The 22,181-nt window shown below is 39.4% G+C and overlaps 1 protein-coding gene across 3 annotated transcripts in view; it reads left to right on the forward strand.

Annotated features, from left to right (window-relative positions):
* Nucleotides 1–22,181, forward strand: part of spats2 (spermatogenesis associated serine rich 2) — a 28,503-nt gene continuing 6,322 nt past the window's right edge. The window contains exons 1-10 of one of the 3 annotated variants that reach the window (XM_014136203.3): nt 1–155; nt 5,568–5,637; nt 11,880–12,234; nt 16,115–16,194; nt 16,358–16,466; nt 16,944–16,993; nt 17,430–17,661; nt 17,804–17,986; nt 18,083–18,218; nt 18,868–18,926. In XM_014136203.3, the coding sequence (XP_013991678.2) occupies nt 12,210–12,234; nt 16,115–16,194; nt 16,358–16,466; nt 16,944–16,993; nt 17,430–17,661; nt 17,804–17,986; nt 18,083–18,218; nt 18,868–18,926 (874 nt within the window). In that variant the 5' untranslated portion in view covers nt 1–155; nt 5,568–5,637; nt 11,880–12,209. The remainder of the gene's footprint in view (nt 156–5,567; nt 5,638–11,879; nt 12,235–16,114; nt 16,195–16,357; nt 16,467–16,943; nt 16,994–17,429; nt 17,662–17,803; nt 17,987–18,082; nt 18,219–18,867; nt 18,927–22,181) is intronic. The other 2 variants (XM_014136204.3, XM_014136202.3) reach the window with 2 other exon arrangements.

Raw genomic sequence — 22,181 nt, forward strand, 5'->3', positions numbered from 1 at the left:
TCGCGTTGTCCAAAGGTTATTTTGGCATGCGTGGCGTGCATGACCGATTTCAGTCTGTTCGGAAGTGACGACGTGGATAGATTTGTGACTAAGCCTGAGGGCAAAAATATTGGAGACCATAGACGACTGGTAACGTTGCGGAGAAAGACACCCAGGTAAGCGCTGAATCACTCAAAAATACACGTTTTATATTGCTAGCGAACTACATGGTTAGCAATCTTAGTAAGTTAGTAAACAGACCCAGTTAGCTAGCTTGCTGTGTGTCACAAACTGGAGAGACAAGAGCGTTAGCTAGCATTTTCAATTGAACTAGCAGCTAATTAGCTAACGTTATTAATTTAACTAGCGTAGTTGACGAATAATACAGTGATACACTTCACTGCAGTCTCAGGGGATTGTGAAAATATGAACGTTAGTTAGGTAACGTTAATAACATCAATAGCTTGCTAGCTACCTTCCTTGCGAACAGTTCATTGTGGATTTGGCACGTTATTTTAACAAAGCGAGAAGAGTTAACGTTAACTAGCTAGGTTAGCTTGCTAACGCGTTGGGTGGTCTCCAGCACTAGTTTGCTACATTCCGTAGATTATTATGATGGTACCCGGCCAGTTAACGTTAGTTAGTTAAATAAATTAATGCACTTAGGCCAATCTATATAACTAGCTAAGTATAAAATGGGGAAAGTTTGGCTAGCCAGGACTGGCGTTGCTAAGATACAGTCACCAACACATTGCACAAAATGAGTTCTAGTTTGAGACTTCGCTACCTAGCTAATTGGCCAGAATTGTGTTTTTTTATTAATAACTAGAAGCAGGTAGCGAGCTAACGTTAGCTACTGGTGGTATTTTTCAGAAGCTCGCACAGACGAACGTATTAGGTTGCGAAGTATTTTAAAGGTGTAGTTTACCCAAATAATGTTGCCTTATCTTTACTGAGTGGTGACATTCTATTGCCCACAAGAGACAGACTACTAATATATCAGATTAGTTTACTAGTGAAATTAGTTGCCATGCTGTGGAAGCACACAGATGAATGTAGCAATTGTTTGAGAAGGGACTAAAAAGAAAATCCAATGGTTTATTGTCATTACACATAAATTCGCTCTGGCTGTATGTCAGTAAACGTCGGCAAAAAAAGTGTAATTAAATTGTTGCCAGCAGCACAATTAGTCACCAACTATATGGATAACATGAAAGCTGCCTCTTCTGGGGTGAGTAAAATGGTCAGTGAGGTGTTCTCTCATTTGTGTCTGGGCATAGTGTGCGCTCTGAACGCTCCAACCGCCGAAACGCTTGGACTTTACGGACAATCTGACATGACAATGCTCTGAATTTACGAACGCCCAGAGCGCACTATGAGCACACCCAAAGTGAATTGGTCTCGTACACAAATGTGCAATTGTTATCGCAGGTGCCGCGAAATGCTTGTTTCTAGCTCCAACAATGCAGTTATACAAAATGCCTAGCAATACAAAACAATACACACAATTCCAAAAGTTAAAAATTCAAAATATCAGCGAACACGTATGTGTGTGTGTATATACACTACCGTTCAAAAGTTTGGGGCCAGTTAGACATTTCCTTGTTTTTGAAATAAAATCACATTTTCTGTCTATTAAAATAACATATAATTGATCAGAAATACAGTGTAGACATTGTTAATGTTGTAAATGACTATTGTAGCTGGAAACGGCAGATTTGTTTATGGAATATCTACGTAGACGTACAGAGGCCCATTATCAGCAACCATCACTCCTGTTTCAATGGCATGTTGTGTTGGCTAATCCAAGTTTATCATTTTAAAATGCTAATTGATCATTAGAAAACCCTTTTGGAATTATGTTAGCACAGCTGAAAACTGTTCTGATTTAAAGAAGCAATAAAACTGTCCTTTAGACTAGTTGAGTATCTGGAGCATCAGCATTTGTGGGTTTGATTACAGGCTCAAAATGGTCAGAAACAAATACGTTTCTTCTGAAACTTGTCAGTCTATTCTTGTTCTGACAAATGAAGGCTATTCCATGCGAGAAACTGAAGATCTCGTACAACACTGTGTACTACTCCCTTCACGGAACAGCACAAACTGTCTGTAACCAGAATAGAAAGAGGAGTGGGAGGCCCCGGTGCACAACAGAGTACATTAGTGTCTAGTTTAAGAAACAGAGGCCTCACTAGTCCTCAACTGGCAGCTTCATTAAATAGTACCCGCAAAACACCAGTCTCAACTAGAGGTTGACCGATTTATGATTTTTCAACACCGATACTGACTATTGGAGGACCAAAAAAGCCGATACCAATTAATCGGCAGTTTTTTACATTTCTTTTTAATATATATATTTGTAATAATGACAATTACAACAATACTGAATGAACACTTTAACTTAATATAATAAATCAATTTAGTCTCAAATAAATAATGAATCATGTTCAATTTGGTTTAAATAATGCAAAAACAGTGTTGGAGAAAGTAAAAGTGCAATATGTGCCATGTAAAAAAGCTAACGTTTAAGTTCCTTGCTCAGAACATGAGAACATATGAAAGCTGGTGGTTCCTTGTAACATAAGTCTTCAGTATTCCCAGTTAAGAAGTTTTAGGTTGTAGTTATTATTTCTCTCTCTACCATTTGTATTTAATTTACCTTTGACTATTGGATGTTCTTATAGGCACTATAGTATTGCCAGCCTAATCTCGGGAGTTGATAGGCTTGAAGTCATAAACAGCGCTGTGCTTCAAGCGTTGCTAAGAGCTGCTCGCAAACGCAGTAAAGTGCTGTTTGAATGAATGCTTACGAGCCTGCTGCTGCCTACCACCGCTCAGACTGCTCTATCAAATCATAGATTTAATTATAATATAATAAACACACAGAAATACGAGCCTTAGGTCATTAATACGGTAATATCTGGAAACTATCATTTCGAAATCAAAATGTTAATTTTTTTCTGTGAAATACGGAACCGTTCTGTATTTTATCGAATGGGAGGCATCCATAAGTCTAAATATTGCTGTTACATTGCACAACCTTCAATGTTATGTCATAACTATGTAAAGTTATGGCAAATTAATTAGTCTTCGTTAGGAAGAAATGGTCTTCACACAGTTCGCAACGAGCCAGGCTGCCCAAACTGCTGCATATACCCTGTCTCTGCTTGCACAGAACACATGAGAAGTGACACAATTTCCATAGTTAATATTTCCTGCTTTAAAAAAAATATACTTGTATATTGATTTTAAGAAAGGCATTGATGTTTATGGTTAGGTGCATTGGTGCAACGAATGGGCTTGAATGATCATCACCCGTTTGGCGAAGTAGGCTGTCATTCGATGATAAATTAACAGGCACCGCATTGATTATTTGCAAAGCAGGACAAGCTAGTTAAACTAGTAATATCATCAACCGTGTGTAGTTAACTAGTGATTATGTCAAGATTGATTGTTTTTATTAATGCTAGCTAGCAACTTACCTTGGCTCCTTGCTTCACTCGCGTAACAGGTGGTCAGCCTGCCTCGCAGTCTCCTCGTGGAGTGCAATGTAATCGGCGTCCAAAAATGCAGATTACCGATTGTTTTGAAAACTTTAAATCGGTCCTAGCCTGTCGGAAGGCAACAGGTGCAGCAAATAGGCTACCAAATAGATGATTAAGTTGCGAATATCAGTGAGAGGCCCAGCCAGGCATATAGCAATATTTCAAAATGCAATCGTGGGAATTGCTATTGCGTCAAAGAAGACAATGAAAAGACTAAACTAAAAGACATATCAAAATTCTCAACTTAATTGTGCTTACAGTATTGTTGGCACTAGCGGAGCATCAGCCATATCCCCGGTGAGCGTGCCTATTCAGTTTAAGCATTGGATCAGTGCCACCTTGAAACTCATATATTTAAAAAAATTATTCTGTTAATCTCTCCAGTCAAGTGTGAAAGAATTGCATGATAAAAAGGCCTACTTTTTCCTGTGCAAGGAAAGAAAAAGGAATATCTGCTCTAGCCTAGCGTACTCCACCACATGCTGCGTTTAAGTTATTTTTTGCGAACAGTGATTGAGTTATATTATTAGCTTAAATGATGACTAAATTATGACTATCCAATATACTAATCACATTAGGAATAGTCAGCTATCTTACATAACTCTGCAAATGTGATGACGCATGGAATGCACTCCCCCTGTCATCCCCACCCGATGACTCGTACATATGGCATGCCAATCACCAACACCTGAACTTCCAAGCTCGTCAGTCAAATTATAAACTACTTAGTATAAGATTTAACATTTCTTCTAACTGTGAAATAAATATGACCATACTTGGTGACAATACAATATTGGCACTATTTCATATAATTGCCGACAATTTTCTCCTCGATGTCCACTGAGCGGAGCACACATGCCATTCAAATATATGCAGACTTGTTACAACTTCAGCTTTAAGCACAGGGATTTCTTCCTTCTGTGACCAATAAAACGTGGTATTTTTTCATGAATTGTGGGGTGTGAAACCAGACATTTAAAGTCAGCTCCGATAAGAGCGTGAAAGGGGAGAGCAGACAGATGTCAGTCGGAACTTGTCCAGAACTGCTCAAAGCCCCCCATATGGGGGACTTAATATTATATGTTAACGGTTGGTGGCTAACCATAGGATGGATTGCAGTCTCTCCTTGTCCATAAAAAAACAGTATGTACTTCATTTAGGTGAACTATCACTTTTTAAAATAGGACTGTAGAATATCCAGCTTAGAGGTACAGGTAACTGCCAAAATAAAGAAAACGGCAATATAGTGTCTTAATAGGTCGTTTGGCCACCATGAGCCGCCAGAACAGCTTCAATGCGCCTTGGCATAGATTCTACAAGTGTCTGGAACTCTATTGGAGGGATGCGACACCATTCTTCTACAAGAAATTCCATCAATTTTTTTATTTTATTTATTTAACCAGGTAGGCTAGTTGAGAACAAGTTCTCATTTGCAACTGCGACCTGGCCAAGATAAAGCGTAGCAATTCGGCACATACAACAACACAGTTACACATGGAGGTGAAAAAAAACAACATATAGTCAATAATACAGTAGAACAAAAGAAAACAAAAAGTCTATATACAGTGAGTGCAAAGAGGTAAGTTAAGGTAATAAATAGGCCATGGTGGCGAAGTAATTACAATATAGCAATTATACATTGGAATGGTAGATATGCAGAAGATGAATGTGCAAGTAGAGATACTGGGGTGCAAAGGAGCAAGATAAATAATCTGTGTTTTGTTGCTGGTGGTGGAAAACGCTCTCTCGGGCGCTGCTCCAGAATCTCCAATAAGTGTTCAATTGGGTTGAAATCTGGTTACTGAGACACACACACCCCCTTTAAACCCCCTATGCTCCTTTGAGACCCCTCTTTCAAAGTCAGTGAGATCTCTTCTAGCCATGGTAGCCAAAATAATGGGAAACTGAGAATTTTTATAATGGACTCTAAGCATGGTGGGATGTTAATTGCTTAATTAGCTCAGGAACCACACCTGTGTGGAAGCACCTTCCAATATTCTTTGTATCCCTCATTTACTCAAGTGTTTCCTTTTATTTTGGCAGTTACCTGTTGCTCTCCAAGATGGTTGGCCACCTGCTCCTGGTCTATGTTTCCTAAATACTGAAGGTTTGAGTATGTGACATATTGATTTCTACAGAATTACACCACCAAGAAAATACTGCTATTATTTAGATTTCAGGTGGTTGAGGCTGATTTGCAAAACTTTGCCGTCTACATAGGCAAGATCTTTTGCGTTTATGCCTATGGTTTCTGTCTATCAGCTAAAACGTCAAAACCAGATATTGGAGGCAAGGGGCATTTCAATATAGCCTATTCTCATTTTATGACTTAGCCTATATTCTGTCCATAAATGCTTACAAAAATGCATAGCCTCTAATTTAACTTTTTTTTATTTAAAAAAAGTACATTTATTTTTGGAGACACATTGGCATATCAGATTTCAAATAACCATCAAAATTGCCAAGAAGTTAAATAATCAAAGTAGTGGGAATAATGGTAGTGTTCTTGCTGAGAGAAGCACACTAATTCGTCTATATTTTAGCCCATTGTAGAGGGAATTCTTCTATTGACTTAGGCTACATAAGCTATTGTGAAAGACAAAATACATTTAACTGATAATAACATATCCTGAAGACCTCATGATATAGCCTAAATCTGCCCCTACACCCAACCCAAATTCTTTCAATGTATTGTCCCCCCAGTAGAATAAGTTACACATTTGGGTTCACAATCTGTTTGGACAAATCAGGTCACTCTACCGAAATTCACTCTGGATGCTGCCTTTTTGTTGTTAAAGCCTAATGAACCTAGAACTAAATTGCCAATGACCAAACGAGTCAATGTAATGTAGCCTATGGATCTGGGGAAATTCAATTGGTGCGTATAACAAATCAAATTTTGTCACATGCGCCGAATACAACGGGTGTAGACTTTACAGTGAAATGCTTACTTACAAGCCCTAAACCAACAATCCAGTTTTAAGAAAATACATGAAAAAACGTAAGAGATAAGAATAACAAATAGTTAAAGAGCAATAGTAAATAACATGGCTTGGGGGTAGAAGCTGTTTAGAAAACTCTTGGAACTAGGCTTGGCGCTCCGGTACTATTTGCTGTGCGGTAGCAGAGAGAACAGTCTATGACTAGGGTGGCTGGAGTCTTTGACAATTTTTAGGGCCTTCCTCTGACACCGCCTGGTATAGAGGTCTTGGATGGCAGGAAGATTGGCCCCAGTGATGTACTGGGCCATACGCATTACCCTCTTTAGTGCCTTGCGGTCGGAGGCCGAGCATTTGCCATACCAGGCAGTGATGCAACACGTCAGGATGCTCTCTGGTGCAGCTGTAAAACCTTTTGAGGACCCATGACACTTTTTTTTTTTTAGTCTCCAGAGGAGTTATAGGCTTTGTCGTGCCCTCTTCACGACTGTCTTGGTGTGCTTGGACCATGTTAGTTTGTTGGTGATGTGGACGCCAAGGAACTTGAAGCTCTCAACCTGTTCCACTACAGCCCCGTCAATGAGAATGGGGGCGTGCTCGGTCCTCCTTTTCCTGTAGTCCACAATCATCTCCTTTGTCTTGATCACGTTGAGGGAGAGGTTGTTGTCCTTGGACCACACGGTCTATAGGCTCTCATTGTCGGTGATCACTGTTGTGTCATCAGCGAACTTAATGATGATGTTGGAGACGTGCCTGGCTGTGCATTCATGCGTGAACAGGGAGTACAGGAGGGGACTAAGCACGCACCCCTGAGGATGAGTATGGCGGATGTGTTGTTGCCTACCCTTACCACCTGTTGGTGCCCATCAGGAAGTCCAGGATCCAGTTGCAGAGGGAGGTGTTTAGTCCCACGGTCCTTAGCTTAGTGATGAGCTTTGAGGGCACTATGGGGTTGAACGCTGAGCTGTAGTCAATGAATAGCATTCTCACAATTACAAGTGGGGAAACTGATAATGTTGCAGTTGCAATGCTCGTGATGTAGAATTGCAGGCGATTATGCTCCAATGTCAAAACTATTAGAAGGCACAGTTGAAAAGAAGTTAAATAACACTGAATATATATATATATACACACACACACACACACACACACACGATTAATTAAAAAATAAAAGCAATATGTTTTTCAATGCGTGAGAAATGAAAGGTGTGGCTTGTGTGAAGAGGGTTAAATGTGTGTCTCATGCCTAATGTGTGAGTTGGAAGCACTGCAATGTAGTTTGGTTGGTTGGATCAGTGTGTCATGTCCTTTGATTACACAAACTACAAAGTGGTCCAGATTCTAAGCAAAATAATTTTCCAATGTATTTATCCATTATGGAACACACAGCCTGGTGTTGAGTCTTTCAGGTGGTATAATCTGTCTCTGAAGTCCTAACAACTTTGATCAACACGGCTACACTTTTTATCTGAGGTCATCTGAGTTTTCTGAATCTAGGCCCTGCAGGATACATTGCCTGTAAGATCATGACTGATTGAACTAACTGTGCTGTTCACCTCACAAGACAGTGGGTTACCAATATCTTGAGTTATGATGACCCGTGTCAATTCGTTTCACGCTTCAAACGGACCTCTTATTTTAGTTTCCTCCAATTTGCTAATCTCAAATTCAGTTTTTAGAATGTAGGCCAATTTATATATTTTATATTGCATGATCCTCTTCAGTGTTTTGCTTAAGTCAACACATTATGTGTAACCTACTTGGGGACTCAAGCACCATCCCTCTTGATAAACACACTGCATCAATGTCTTGACTGACTTGAAACATTGTTGTGCACATGCTGGCGTCAGTTGTTGACAGTGCATGTTTGATGTGTTCAAAGGTGTGGTGGTGGCATGCCATGCAGTAAGTGTGACGTAAAAGGATAATGAAAAGGGTGTGGGTTTACACAGTAAGTTTCCCTTTCCATGATTGCTGGGTCAGAAAGAGAAACCTAAGTGGGAAACAGCTGGCCTATAAATGACTCCACAGTTTACTGAGGGTGGTGTTCAAGGTTCTCAAGGATCAAATACAATTTTATGTCTCATGCTTTGTATACAGGTGTAGACTAACAGTTAAATGCCTACTTACAGGCCCTTCCCAACAATGCAAAAGAAGAAAAGAGAAACAGTAAAACTGTTTTATTTTATTTGACCTTTATTCAGTTAAGAACAAATTCTTATTTTCTATGACGGCCTAGGAGGCAGAACAACATGGGCAGAACAACAGATTCGATCTTGCAACCTTCCGGTTGCTAGTCCGACGCTCTAACCACTAGGCTACCTGTGTGTAGATTAAAGGAACACTGCCTTGTTCAGGAGCAGAACGTATTCAAGCACCAGCCCTCTTGGAAGACACTTGATGAAGTTGCATGTCAAGTGCTGCTCCTTCAGCCTAGTGCCAGCTAAAAAAAAACAACAATTATATATATTACATTTTTTGGGGGTGGATGGGATGTGCTTTACAATTTTTTTTAAAATCAGGACAATGTACATTCATAGTAGTATACATTTCTAGAAGTTTTCCCTAGAATTGCCTAGTTATAGGCTTGACGTCAGGGCATTTCCATCTATACAGATCCAGGAGCACTAAAGTGATGTTTATAGGAGCATATCAGATGAAAGCCAAGAGTCTATTTGAGAAATGAAGGCATATACCCTACCAGTCAAAAGTTTTAGAACACCTACTCATTCCACGTTTTTTTCTTTATTTGTACTATTTTCTACATTGTAGAATAATAGTGACGACATCAAAACTATGAAATAACATATGGAATCATGTAGTAATCAAAAAAGTCTCAAACCATCAAGCGCTATGATGAAACAGGCTCTCACGAGGACAGCCACAAGAATGAAGACCCAGAGTTACCTCTGCTGCAGAAGATGAGTTCATTAGTTACCAGCCTCAGAAATTGCAGCCCAAATAAATGCTTCAGAGTTCAAGTAGCAGATACATCTCAACATCAATTGTTCAGAGGAGACTGCGTCAATCAGGCCTTCATGGTCGAATTGCTGCAAAGAAACCAGTACTAAAGGACACCAATAAGAAGAGAGTTGCTTGGGGCAAGAAACACAAGCAATGGACATTAGATGGGTGAAAATTTGTCCTTTTTGTCTGGAGTCCAAATTTGAGATTTTTGTTTCCAACCGCCATGTGGGTGAACGGATGATCTCCGCATGTGTATTTCCCACCGTAAAGCATGGAGGTGTTATGGTGTGGGGGTGCTTTGCTGGTGACACTCAGTGATTTATTTTGATTTCTAGGCACACTTAACCAGCATGGCTACCACAGCATTCTGCAGCTATACGCCATCCCATATTGTTTGGGCTTAGTGACCCAACACACCTCCAGGCTGTGTAAGGGATTTTTGACCAAGAAGGAAAGTGATGGAGTGCTGCATCAGATGACCTGGCCTCCACAATCCCCTATCTCAACCAAATTGAGATGGTTTGGGATGAGTCGGACTGTGGAGTGAAGGAAAAGCAGCCAAAATGTGCTCAGCATATGTGGGAACTCCTTCAAGACTGCTGGCATTCCAGGTGAAGCTGGTTGAGAGAATGCCAAGAGTGCCTTGACAGCTTTGCACAAAGGGTTTAAGAAACATTGCCTTGTCTGTAATTCTGTTACCAAAAACCCACACCTTTAAGATATTTTTTAATTTCTCCCTCGTGTGAGAGGCTAATGAATGTTCACAGAAGTAACAAGTAAAGGTAGACCTACCAATTAGTTAGTGTTTTTACTGATATCAAGTTTGTTTATGTATTATTAAGCATTTAAGTCAATGGGAAATCATAGTAGTCACAAACAACAGTTGGGTCACCTGCTACTGTCCTCCACTTGTATAACAGTATACCAGTGGAAAGGAGGACAGTATATTTTTTCAAATTTTTGTTCAAAGTAATACTGTGAAAACAGTTTGGACAACCTCTCGCTCTGCTGCTTGGTCTCCAGTTAATGCCACCTCTGCCTGCTCTTACTTACACCTACTGTCGCATACCGCATTCCCTCTTTCCATTTACTGAAATGAGCATCCTCATCCACTGAGCACCGACCAAGACCGGACGTCCATGAACGTTGAAAAGTAGTTTAAATTTGGTCATTCTGGCCTGGCCGGACCAAATCTAAACCAATCAGACATTTCACAAGTTTGGAAAATCCGGTACAGTAGGACACACTATAGTACAGTATAATGTAGTGATGGGGGGGTCAATACAGTTACATATCGGGATATTCTTTTTGATATATCATTTTGACAATATGTCAATTTTATTTTTGCGCAAATTTCCTATACCTGCAGGTCCTGCACAAAAACTCCAGTATTTTTCCTTCATAGCTTGCTCTGTCTTTAAATTGGAGCCCAATATTGTTTTCAGCACTTTTTATTTCCATGACTGATCAAAACTTTTCTCATGGCTTCTGTTGTCCCTCTGCAGCAGACACATGGTGAGCAATATGTTTGGAACGTCGAATCACAATAAAATCACAGTATCGAATCTCAATACATCTCGTATCTCAATACATATTGTATCGGCACCAAACTATTGTGAAGTCAATGGCAATTCCCAGCCCTAGTATTGTACTATACTGAACATATCTACTGTATAGTACTCTGATGTCCAAACTTGTGAAGCATAGACGTCTATGATTGGTACATATTTGTTCTGGTCTTGTTTGGAGGCGGAGCTTATTACAATAATAGCCAGTGTGTAGAATAATGCCCAAATATGCTAAAGAGAGCTACTGCATTTTTCCGCCTTTCTGTACCTATTCAGGATGCATCACCTTGACGAGTGATATTCAGATCCATAATTAGCCTATACATTTCTGTATTGTGCAGATCAGGAAACCATGATGCAAATTCACTTCACCTACTGTAGTTCAACAACTAAAATATATACAGTATATATTTTTAAACTCAAGGTGTCCTGTCATAGCTGACACCGCATTCTTTCTGCAGACATCTTTGAATGTTAATTCGGAGCAGATATGTATGTTTTTGGTTGCATAAATGAGGGAGATTTGACCATAATTCTGTAACCAAATTTAGCATCTGCACACTTCTTCCAGTGAACATAGTAGTCCTTGTGCATAGAGTTGTATAATGTATTTTCTGGCATACTTTTTTTTTTTTGGGGGGGGGGGGGGGGTCTTTTTAAGTATAAAATCTGACTCGAAGTGTAATTCCGGCACCAATGTAATAGTTCTATCTGAATATGCTAAATGTTATGATTCTTTTTTGTGCATTTGATGGGTCAAGATTCATTACGAACTACTAGTTTGTTCCATTGGATCGTCTCATGAAACTCTGTTTTTAATCCTGTGTGCTTATTACATCCACCCTAGACAGTAACCTTATTTCACTGTCTCCTTTTTTCAGAGTTGGATCAACTTTGTGGAGAACGGAGAAGAAAAGTTGAATCCAAGCCTAAGTGGTGGAGGCCTGATCTGACCCTGCCTACTCCAACCCCTCCTACTGCCAGATTTGTGAGCCTTTGTTGGTTTCCTGTCTGAGGGGAAAAATCAAGGAGGAACATTTCTACAAATGAAGAGCTGAAGTCTTCACTTAGGAAACAAGTTCAAACTTAATATCTGGAAAAGTGCATTATTTTATTGATTTGTTTTTTACTTGGGCTATAAACTGGGACGCTGTATACTGGGATCAGTTGGGACCTACTTACTGTACCTTTTGGACTAGTGGTGTTACAACATGGCGAAGAAAAACAGCCAGAAGGGTATGTGTGCTACCATTTGTCTCTGCCATGTTTTTAAAAGCAGATGAACTAGTATTGAGAATGCATTTTAAATGTTTAGAGTTGATTCTCAAAACATAGCTGGCACTAGGCTGAAGGAGCAACACTTGACATGCAACTTCATCAAGTGTCTTCCAGACCTCTTGAGTTAGAATGGATCCTTTCAAACACAATAGCTGAGAGAGATTGACAGCAATATGAACTCGCGTCTGTGCAGTCCACTTTAGATGGGATACCTTACTGGGCTTAACAGCCACTTGAAGCCTGTGGCGCGATTTTCAAAACCTTAAAAATCCTATTACTTCAATTTCTCAAACATATGACTATTTTACAGCTATTTAAAGACAAGACTCTCGTTAATCTAACCACACTGTCCGATTTCAAAAAGGCTTTACAACGAAAGCAAAACATTAGATTATGTCAGCAGAGTACCAAGCCAGAAATAATCAGACACCCATTTTTCAAGCTAGCATATAATGTCACAAAAACCCAGAAGACAGCTAAATGCAGCACTCACCTTTGATGATCTTCATCAGATGACAACCCTAGGACATTATGTTATACAATACATGCATGTTTTGTTCAATCAAGTTCATATTTATATCAAAAACCAGCTTTTTACATTAGCATGTGACGTTCAGAACTAGCATACCCCCCGCAAACTTCCGGGGAATTCGCTAACATTTTACTAAATTACTCACGATAAACGTTCACAAAAAGCATAACAATTATTTTAAGAATTATAGATACAGACCTCCTCTATGCACTCTATGTCCGATTTTTAAAATAGCTTTTTGGTGAAAGCACATTTTGCAATATTCTAAGTACATAGCCCAGGCATCACGGGCTAGCTATTTAGACACCCGGCAAGTTTAGCACTCACCATAATCATATTTACTATTATAAAAGTTTGATTACCTTTTGTTGTCTTCGTCAGAATGCACTCCCAGGACTGCTACTTCAATAACAAATGTTGGTTTGGTCCAAAATAATCCATCGTTATATCCGAATAGCGGCGTTTTGTTTGTGCGTTCCAGACACTATCCGAAATGGTAAAGAAGGGTCGCGCGCATGGCGCAATTCGTGACAAAAAAATTCTAAATATTCCATTACCGTACTTCGAAGCATGTCAACCGCTGTTTAAAATCAATTTTTACGCCATTTTTCTCGTAGAAAAGCGATAATATTCCGACAGGGAATCTCCTTTTCGGCAAACAGAGGAAAAAAAATCACAACGGCGGGGGCGGTCGGGTCACGCGCCTAAGCCCAGAGTCCCTTGATCGGCCACTTGAGAAAGGCGATAATGTGTTTCAGCCTGGGGCTGGGATGACGACATTCAGGTTTTTCCCGGGCTCTGAGCGCCTATGGACGACGTAGGAAGTGTCACGTTAGAGCAGAGATCCTTAGTAAAAGATAGAGATGGAAAAGAAGTTCAAGAAATGGTCAGACAGGCCACTTCCTGTAAAGGAATCTCTCAGGTTTTGACCTGCCATTTGAGTTCTGTTATACTCACAGACACCATTCAAACAGTTTTAGAAACTTTAGGGTGTTTTCTATCCATATGTAATAAGTATATGCATATTCTAGTTACTGGGTAGGAGTGGTAACCAGATTAAATCGGGTATGTTTTTTATCCAGCCGTGTCAATACTGCCCCCTAGCCCTAACAGGTTAACCTCTTGGGGCTAGGTGGGACGCTAGCGTGCCACCCGTGGTGCACTCCATCAACAGCAGGTGCATTTCAAGAGCGGCAAATTTGAATCCAAATAAATGTCAAAATTCAAATTTTTCAAAAATACAACTATTTTACACCATTTGAAAGATAAACATCTCCTTAATCTAACCACGTTTTACGATTTCAAAAAGGTTTTACGGCGAAAGCATAAATTTAGAGTATGTTAGGACAGTACATTTACAAGAGTTGTGTGTAATGTTTTGTCAATTCAAAGACAGGGTCACCAAAACCATAAAACCAGCTAAAATGATGCACTAACCTTTTACAATCTCCATCAGATGACACTCCTAGGACATTATGTTAGACAATGCATGCATTTTTAGTTCTATCAAGTTCATATTTATATCCAAAAACAGCGTTTTACTATGGCATTGATGTTGAGGAAATCGTTTCCCTCCAATAACCGGCAGTCAAGTCAGCGTCACAAATTAAATAATTAAAATTAGAAAACATTGGTAAAATATTATATTGTCATTTAAAGAATTATAGATTTACATCTCTTGAACTCAATCAACTTGCCAGATTTAAAAATAACCTTACTGGGAAATCACACTTTGCAATAATCTGAGCACTGCGCCCAGAAAAATACGCGTTGCGATACAGACTAGACGTCATGTTGGGGAGATCTAAAATCGAAAATACTATGTAAATAATCCATTACCTTTGATTCTCTTCATCAGATGTCACTTCCAGGTATCACAGGTCCATAACGAATGTAGTTTTGTTCAAAAAAGCTCATCATTTATGTCCAAAAATCTCCGTCTCGTTAGCACATGATGTAAGCCAGCCGGACTTCTCGTCATGAACGAGGGGAAAAAATATATTTCCGTTCGTTCAAACATGTCAAACGTTGTATAGCATAAATCATTAGGGCCTTTTTTAACCAGAACATGAATAATATTCAAGGTGGACGAATGCATACTCTTTTATAACGTATTGGAACGAGGGTACCCAACATGAACTCGCGCGCCAGGTGTCTAATGGGACATCATCGTTCCATGGCTCTTGTTCGGTCAGATCTCCCTCCAGAAGACTCAAAACACTTTGTAAAGGCTGGTGACATCTAGTGGAAGCAATAGGAAGTGCCAAAATATTCCTAAGCCCCTGTGTTTTTCAATGGGATAGGTTTAAAGTCAATACAACACATCAGGTATCCACTTCCTGTCAGAAAATGTCTCAGGGTTTTGCCTGCCAAATGAGTTCTGTTATACTCACAGACACCATTCAAACAGTTTTAGAAACTTTAGAGTGTTTTCTATCCATATATAATAAGTATATGCATATTCTAGTTACTGGGTAGGATTAGTAACCAGATTAAATGCTGCCCCCTAGACCCAACAGGTTAAGAAGGGTCCCAGCTTTTCTCCGGAATAAAGTTAAGCTATTTCTGAAATGAAGCTCTCCATTAAGACTGTCTTTGACTTACAGAGCACAACATTTTCTGTTGAGTTTGTCATTGTTAAACTGTCCTCTGGCATTCTCTGGTCATGCCACATGTATTTGGGTCACAGCAACCCAGCTGTTTCTCATCTCATTGAGCTTACTTTGTTTGTGGCTGTATTCTTATCCATCTGATGCATAAACTCCTGCTTTGCTGACTCATTCTGTTTCTACAACTGTACATCAGTTATAACCGGTTCAAATTCAATGCAGATCTCGGGTCCTTTACGGCCAGTCCAGATGCCAATATTTCTTGAGTTTAATCTCATGGCTCTAGGGCCAGTTCTTTTTGGTCCTAGCATATATAAAGCCATTAGAAGTGCTGTAAAATCTTTAGGCCTCAAGAAACTTGAAACAGTTGTTAAACGTGTACATATTTTACTTGAGAGGTCATCAAGCATCTTGTCACATTTGCCCATAAAGGAAATATCTGGGTCCTAATAGGTTTTTCATGCAAATCACCTCTGTCTGTTCCACATGATTTATGATAATCCCTGTGTTCTCTGCCATGGTTTACTTTCAACACAAATAGGCCTAACTTTGAATGTCCAGGAATGATTAGGTATGGGGAGAGTTTTGTTTAGCAAATGATGTGCCTATGCACTTACAATTGTTTTGCAAATAGACCTGGGTCTAGCAGAAAACAATGAGAAATTCCAAATCAACCCTTTCTCCCTTTTTCCTCCAGATACCTCTGGTATGGTGTTCGACACAAACTTGAAAATGGTTATGTCCCAGGGAGGGACTTTTGAGAGGATGAAGGAGAAGGTAAGGACTGCAAATGATTTCTCTCTAGGCATAACATTCCAATTGATTTGAATACATTAAGTGCTATTCCTCTTTAGCTAGTTTTATTTAGCATAGTTTTAGCATAGTGATACATATCCTTTCTTAATTTGCCAGATCTTTCTCTTATTCATTCTCTTCACAGATTAGTGCTGTCAGGGCCGTTGTTCCCAACAAAAGCAACAATGAGATAGTTCTGGTCTTGCAGCACTTTGAGAACTGCGTCGATAAGGCCGTCCAGGCTTTCCTAGAAGGTATGGAAATGCCATTGTGATCATTCTTGTTGTGATATAGAACAGACACCGTAGTCAAATGAATGGAAAATACCTTTTTGATTTCTAATTTAAGAATACACTGGTTCAAACTGCGTACATTAAGTACAACTTGTCACCCTCTTATTACCTGATGTAGGATGCGGGCACATGTATTGTGTGGATTTAGAGGTTTATTTTGTACATAGCTCGTGTCATTCATAACTTCTAGGTGTAATGGAATGCATTTCAAGAATGAGTCATGAATCCAATTATAGAACAATGAGGGTTCTTCCACATCTCATGTAGGCCTACTGTTACAGGTGGCTTTTTGGTCACTGTAGACCTACTCTTTTTAAAAGGCTTTTTTTAATGATCTATTTAGGCCTAGATAATGTGAAAGGTTGTCTGTATGTCATGAACAGTGTCAAGGCTGTTAAGGAGAAAGCATTCCTCATAATGACTTTGTTTTCCTCTCAGGTAGTGCTGTGGAAATCTTGAAGGAGTGGAATGTAACTGGTAAAAAGAAGGTAAACTTGTTTGTTGCCCTATACTCTGCAGGGTATTGCATTCTATATGCAAGGGAAACATGAGTATGAATGAAATTTCCTATCATGCGTCATGGCGTTTTTAAGTACGGCCTATCCCTCACATGATTGAGACGGCACTTTTTAAAACAAGTTCCAAAGATATTCTTCCAGTGACAGCCCATCCAGATTTTGAGGGAAAAATGTTAACTTTAAAAGCAATTCACTTTAAACTGTAAATGCTAGTCAAAGGAAATGTTTTGTTCTTTCATCTATTTTTCTTTGACGTCAGAAGCTCTAGCTGAAAATATGGCATCTGTGTCATGAGGACCTACAACCTGCTCAACCGTTGCTATATATGAATTATGTATGAACTTCAAAAGCTGTTTAAGTTTATATTCTAGTGGTTAAAATCCAACTTTGATTATTCAACATTCAGCCCAAGAAGAAAAAGAAGCCCAAGCCCCAGCCAGAGCCTCTGGCAGAGGAGCCTGCTCCAGCCGAGACCATGCAGCCCTCTGAGACTGAGAGTAAGGAAGCTGTGAATGGGTTCCATGCCAATGGCTCCGTGTTGGACGGAGACTCACTAGACTCTCTGAGTGAGCAGTTGGATACGGCTTCCTTGGACGCAGCTGAGTTGGATTCTGAACCTGCCACGTCGGACATTACAGGTATTGTAATGGAGTGTTCTCAGTGGCTTTATTTTATCCATCAGACAACCTTTGGATTGTTGCGACAATATAAGATTTTTCATAATCCTCCATGTAGTTGAAACCAACCCCTACAGATCAGAATACTTCTTTTTCCTAACAGGTGCGGAAGCAGACTCTCTTTGTAGTGGCCCAAGCCCCACCCCTCACCATGCTCAAGGAGGAAGGAATCACCAGCCTCCCCGTGGCAACAAGTTCCGTTCTAGAACCAGCTCCCAGCCATCCACTTCCTGTGTGCTCACCACTGACGAGAACCAACAGGGATCGTCTGGAGCCAAGAAGATTGGTTAGTGACAAATTTCTTTAAAACAAAAATGGTAATGCTTTTGTTTTTCTAAGACAATAGGTGATGTCTAGTCTAACCCTGTTCTTTGACTCTCAGCGCCCAACATTGACCGCTCTGTGAAGGACCTGCAGAGATGCACAGTGTCGCTCACTCGCTACAGAGTGGTGGTCAAGGATGAGATGGACTCCTCTATCAAGACCATGAAGCAGACATTTGCTGAGCTCCAGAGCTGGTACATCTACCATCATTACCTCCACTACATTAGTTTGTAAAGTTGTAGTTTATATTTGGAATATAAACTTATGGTGGGATATAACAGCACAAATTCCCTTATGTTAATTAAGCAGAATGTTTACCTAAGCAATTTAGGAGCCTCGATTTTTAAGGTCCAATGCAGCCTTTCTTAACCCAATAGTAAATAATTTTTGGGTAACAACTAAGTACTTTACTGTGCTTTTGTTTTCAGTTAAAATAGTAAAAAAGAAACAAATAGCTTTTTAGCCAAGAGCAATTTCATAAGCAATAATTTTGCTAGGACTGTCTGGGAGGGAGGGGAATACTTTAAACTAGCTGTTGATGAAAGAGATGTTTGGAATTATTTTTATTGGCCTATTCACTAATTTATCACCTGATGTCACCAGGCAGGCTAAAGCTCCAAGTGCATTGCTCTCAACTCTGCTCTACAACAACCACCACCAATATCTATTTCAGCGTAACATGTAGTCTATTGCTGTAGTCTAACCAGTGTTATTGTAGTATAGAAATGGTGAGTGTAGCCAAAATCAAAGTACAGAGACTATCTTAGAAATCTATTGAATCATGATCCCTTTATCGTAGTAAAGAATGTCATTTCATATCTCTTCCCCTCCCCCCTCTCTCAGCCTGATGGACAGAGAGGTTACTCTGTTGACTGAGATGGACAAAGTCAAAGCAGAGGCCAGTGAGTACAACACCTTTTTAATTAGCGTTTGGACTTCAATGTATATTATACTTTATTTCTATTCTTACTATGTTTACATTTTTTTCTGAAAGCCTTTGTCCCAGAATCGTCCTGCTCTTTCGACCAATCGATTGGTCGAAATGTTGAAACGTATTTTTCCATATATAGACACACACACACACCCTGTGTTAAAATGCGTATGCACTGAGCTTGTCTGATGCTTTAAGCACACTGTTTGATTAAATAATTAAGACACACAAATGACTCAATCACTGTTAAAATGTAATGACAGCGAGTGCCTCTGTGAGTGGTGGGCAGTGTCTCGCTCTCCTCCCTACTGCAGCGAAAAGGAACCACAGCACAGCAAGTGTTTATTGTGCTGAAGCTGCCACATTACAGCCATTTAGTTTCTTGTTTCTGACTGGAAAGTTCTGTTACCAAAATTCCTAAGTTTACAAAAAACATTTCCTATTCTCCCATAGCTCTCTTTATTTGCAACATGTAAACATCGCATGCATATGACCAATAGTCCTGACCTATAGCCTATCATAATCACATCAATAAATTGGTTATAACAAACTCCAATGTCGACCGCAAAATAAAAGCGGAGAATGTGAAAATGAAACTGAAAACGGAAGAATGTTTACAGGTTGTTCAGGAGGGAAAGACATTTGACTTAGTTGTGGAAGCTACTGAAGATCAAGAGGGATATCAAGAAAGGGGGGGGGGGGGGGTGTAGGACCAAGCGTTGGTGAGCATTGTGTGCCAAACAGTTGCTTTTAGATTACAATATTATAATTTTTTCTTGACCCTTTGGAACAGTGTAAACAACACTAAATAAGTGTAAGTTTGTTCTAACAACAAACATAAGATGTATGTAAAGCCTTTATTACAGTAGACTAAACAGTTGCATGACTTCGTTAATTGCGGTTTATTCATTGTTTAGGCTAATTATTCAAAGCCCCTTGTGTTACTTAATTTTAACATTTTTACATTTACATTTTGGTCATTTAGCAGACGCTCTTATCCAGAGCGACTTACAGTAGTGAATGCATACATTTCATAATTTTTTTTTCTTTCTGTGCTGGTCCCATGTGGGAATCGAACCCACAACCCTGGCGTTGCAAACACCATGCTCTACCAACTGAGCAACAGGGAAGACTAAAATGCTTGATTGCATTTCAAAGCATAAATGTCTCATGCTTTTTGATAGCATGAACAAATGAAGGATTGATTGATACAGTAGCCTATAAATTGAAATGTAGGCCTAAGTTACGGTATTAAGACTTAACAGGATGCGCTCTTGGGCCTTCAACTCGATGGTGGTTATACAAGGATACTATACTAAGCTTACTAATGATAACGACATTACTTATTATTACGATGATCATAATTGTAATAACAGTAAGGAGATTAAGAGGATATAGGAGTGAGAGCTGCATGCATATCTGCGAAACCGATGCTGTTAGATTACAATATCATTTTTCTGCCTGTTTGGAACAGTGTAAACGACACTAAATAAATGTGAAAACACTGGTATTACTTACAACGAAAACATTTGTGTAAAACCTTTATAACAGCCAAATCTGTGAAATTGCTTAATCTGGCATTTTGCTGTTACAGGAGGCATGGCGCTCACGGAATCAGTAGGCTATTAACCTCTCTTGGACAGGTGGGACGCTACCGTCCCACCCACGGATCACACTATTCAACAGCCAGTGAAAAACCAGAGCGCCAAATTCAAAACAACAAAATGTCATAATTCAAAGTTCTCAAACATACGATTATTTTACACCATTTTAAAGATGCACTTCTCCTTAATGTAACCACATTGTCCGATTTCAAAAAGACTTTACGGCGAAAGCATAATGTTAGATTATGTTAGGACAGGGACAACTCAAGAAAAACCACACAGCCATTTTCCAAGCAGGAGAGGGGTCACAAAAACCAGAAATTCAGCTAAAATTAAGCACTAACCTTTGACGATCTTCATCAGATGACACTCCTAGGACTCAATGTTAGACAATACATGTATGTTTTGTTCGATAAAGTTCATATTTATATCCAAAAAAAGCGTTTCACATTGGCGCATGATGTTCAGAAAATATTTAGCCTCCAATACTGCCGGTGAATCAGCACAACAATTTACAAAAATACTCATCATAAACGTTGATAAAATATTAAACTGTTATTCAAAGAATTATAGATAACCATCTCCTTTATGCAACCGCTGTGACAGATTTAAAAAAAGCTTCACGGGAAAGCACACTTTGCAATAATCTGAGTACGGCGCTCAGAAAAATACACCAGGCAATACAGATACCCGCCATTTTGGAGTCATCTAAAATCATAAGTAGCATTATAAATATTCACTTACCTTTGATCTTCATCAGAAGGCACTTCCAGGAATCCCAGGTCCACAATAAATGTTGTTTTGTTCGATAAAGTCCATCATTTATGTCCAAATACCTCCTTGTTGTTAGTGCGTTCAGTAAGCTACTCCAAATGTAGGAAGCGTGCCCAAAATTTCACGACGAAAAGTCAAAAAAAGTTATATTTACGTTCGTTGAAACAAGTCAAACATTGTATAGCATCAATCTTTAGGGCCTTTTTAACATAGAACTTCAATAATATTCCAACCGGATGATTCCAATGTCTTGAAAAACGTTATGGAACACAGCTACCTCATCATGTGAACGTGCGCCACAAAACTCATGTCATTTTCTGAGTCCCCAACTTCCCGGCCTTCTTGTTCGCTCTCTGTTCACTGCAAAAGCCTGAAACTAGGTTCTAAAGACCGTTGACATCTAGTGGAAGCCTTAGGAAGTGCAAAATGAACCCCAAGTCACTGTGTTAGATAGGCAATGACTTGAAGACTACACGCATCAGATTTCCCACTTCCTGGTTGGATTTTTCTCAGGTTTTTGCCTGCCATATGAGTTCTGTTATACTCAGACATCATTCAAACAGTATTAGAAACTTCAGTGTTTTCTATCCAAATCTACTAATAATATGCATATTCTAGTTTCTGGGCCCGAGTATTAGGCAGTTTAATTTGGGTACGTTTTTCATCCGGCCGTGAAAATACTGCCCCTTACCCAAGAGAGGTTAAACACCCAAACAGGCAACAGAAGCAGGATCTGTCTTATTTCTGTAGATGTATATGGATCATTTATAAAGCCAGGCACATTTAAGTTAGGCTATTGAGTTATAGACCTAATTAAATTATAGACCTAATTAAATTGGGGTTTCTCC

Source organism: Salmo salar, chromosome 13 (assembly GCF_965601325.2).
Source record: "Salmo salar chromosome 13, fSalSal1, whole genome shotgun sequence".
Lineage (NCBI taxonomy): Eukaryota > Metazoa > Chordata > Actinopteri > Salmoniformes > Salmonidae > Salmo > Salmo salar.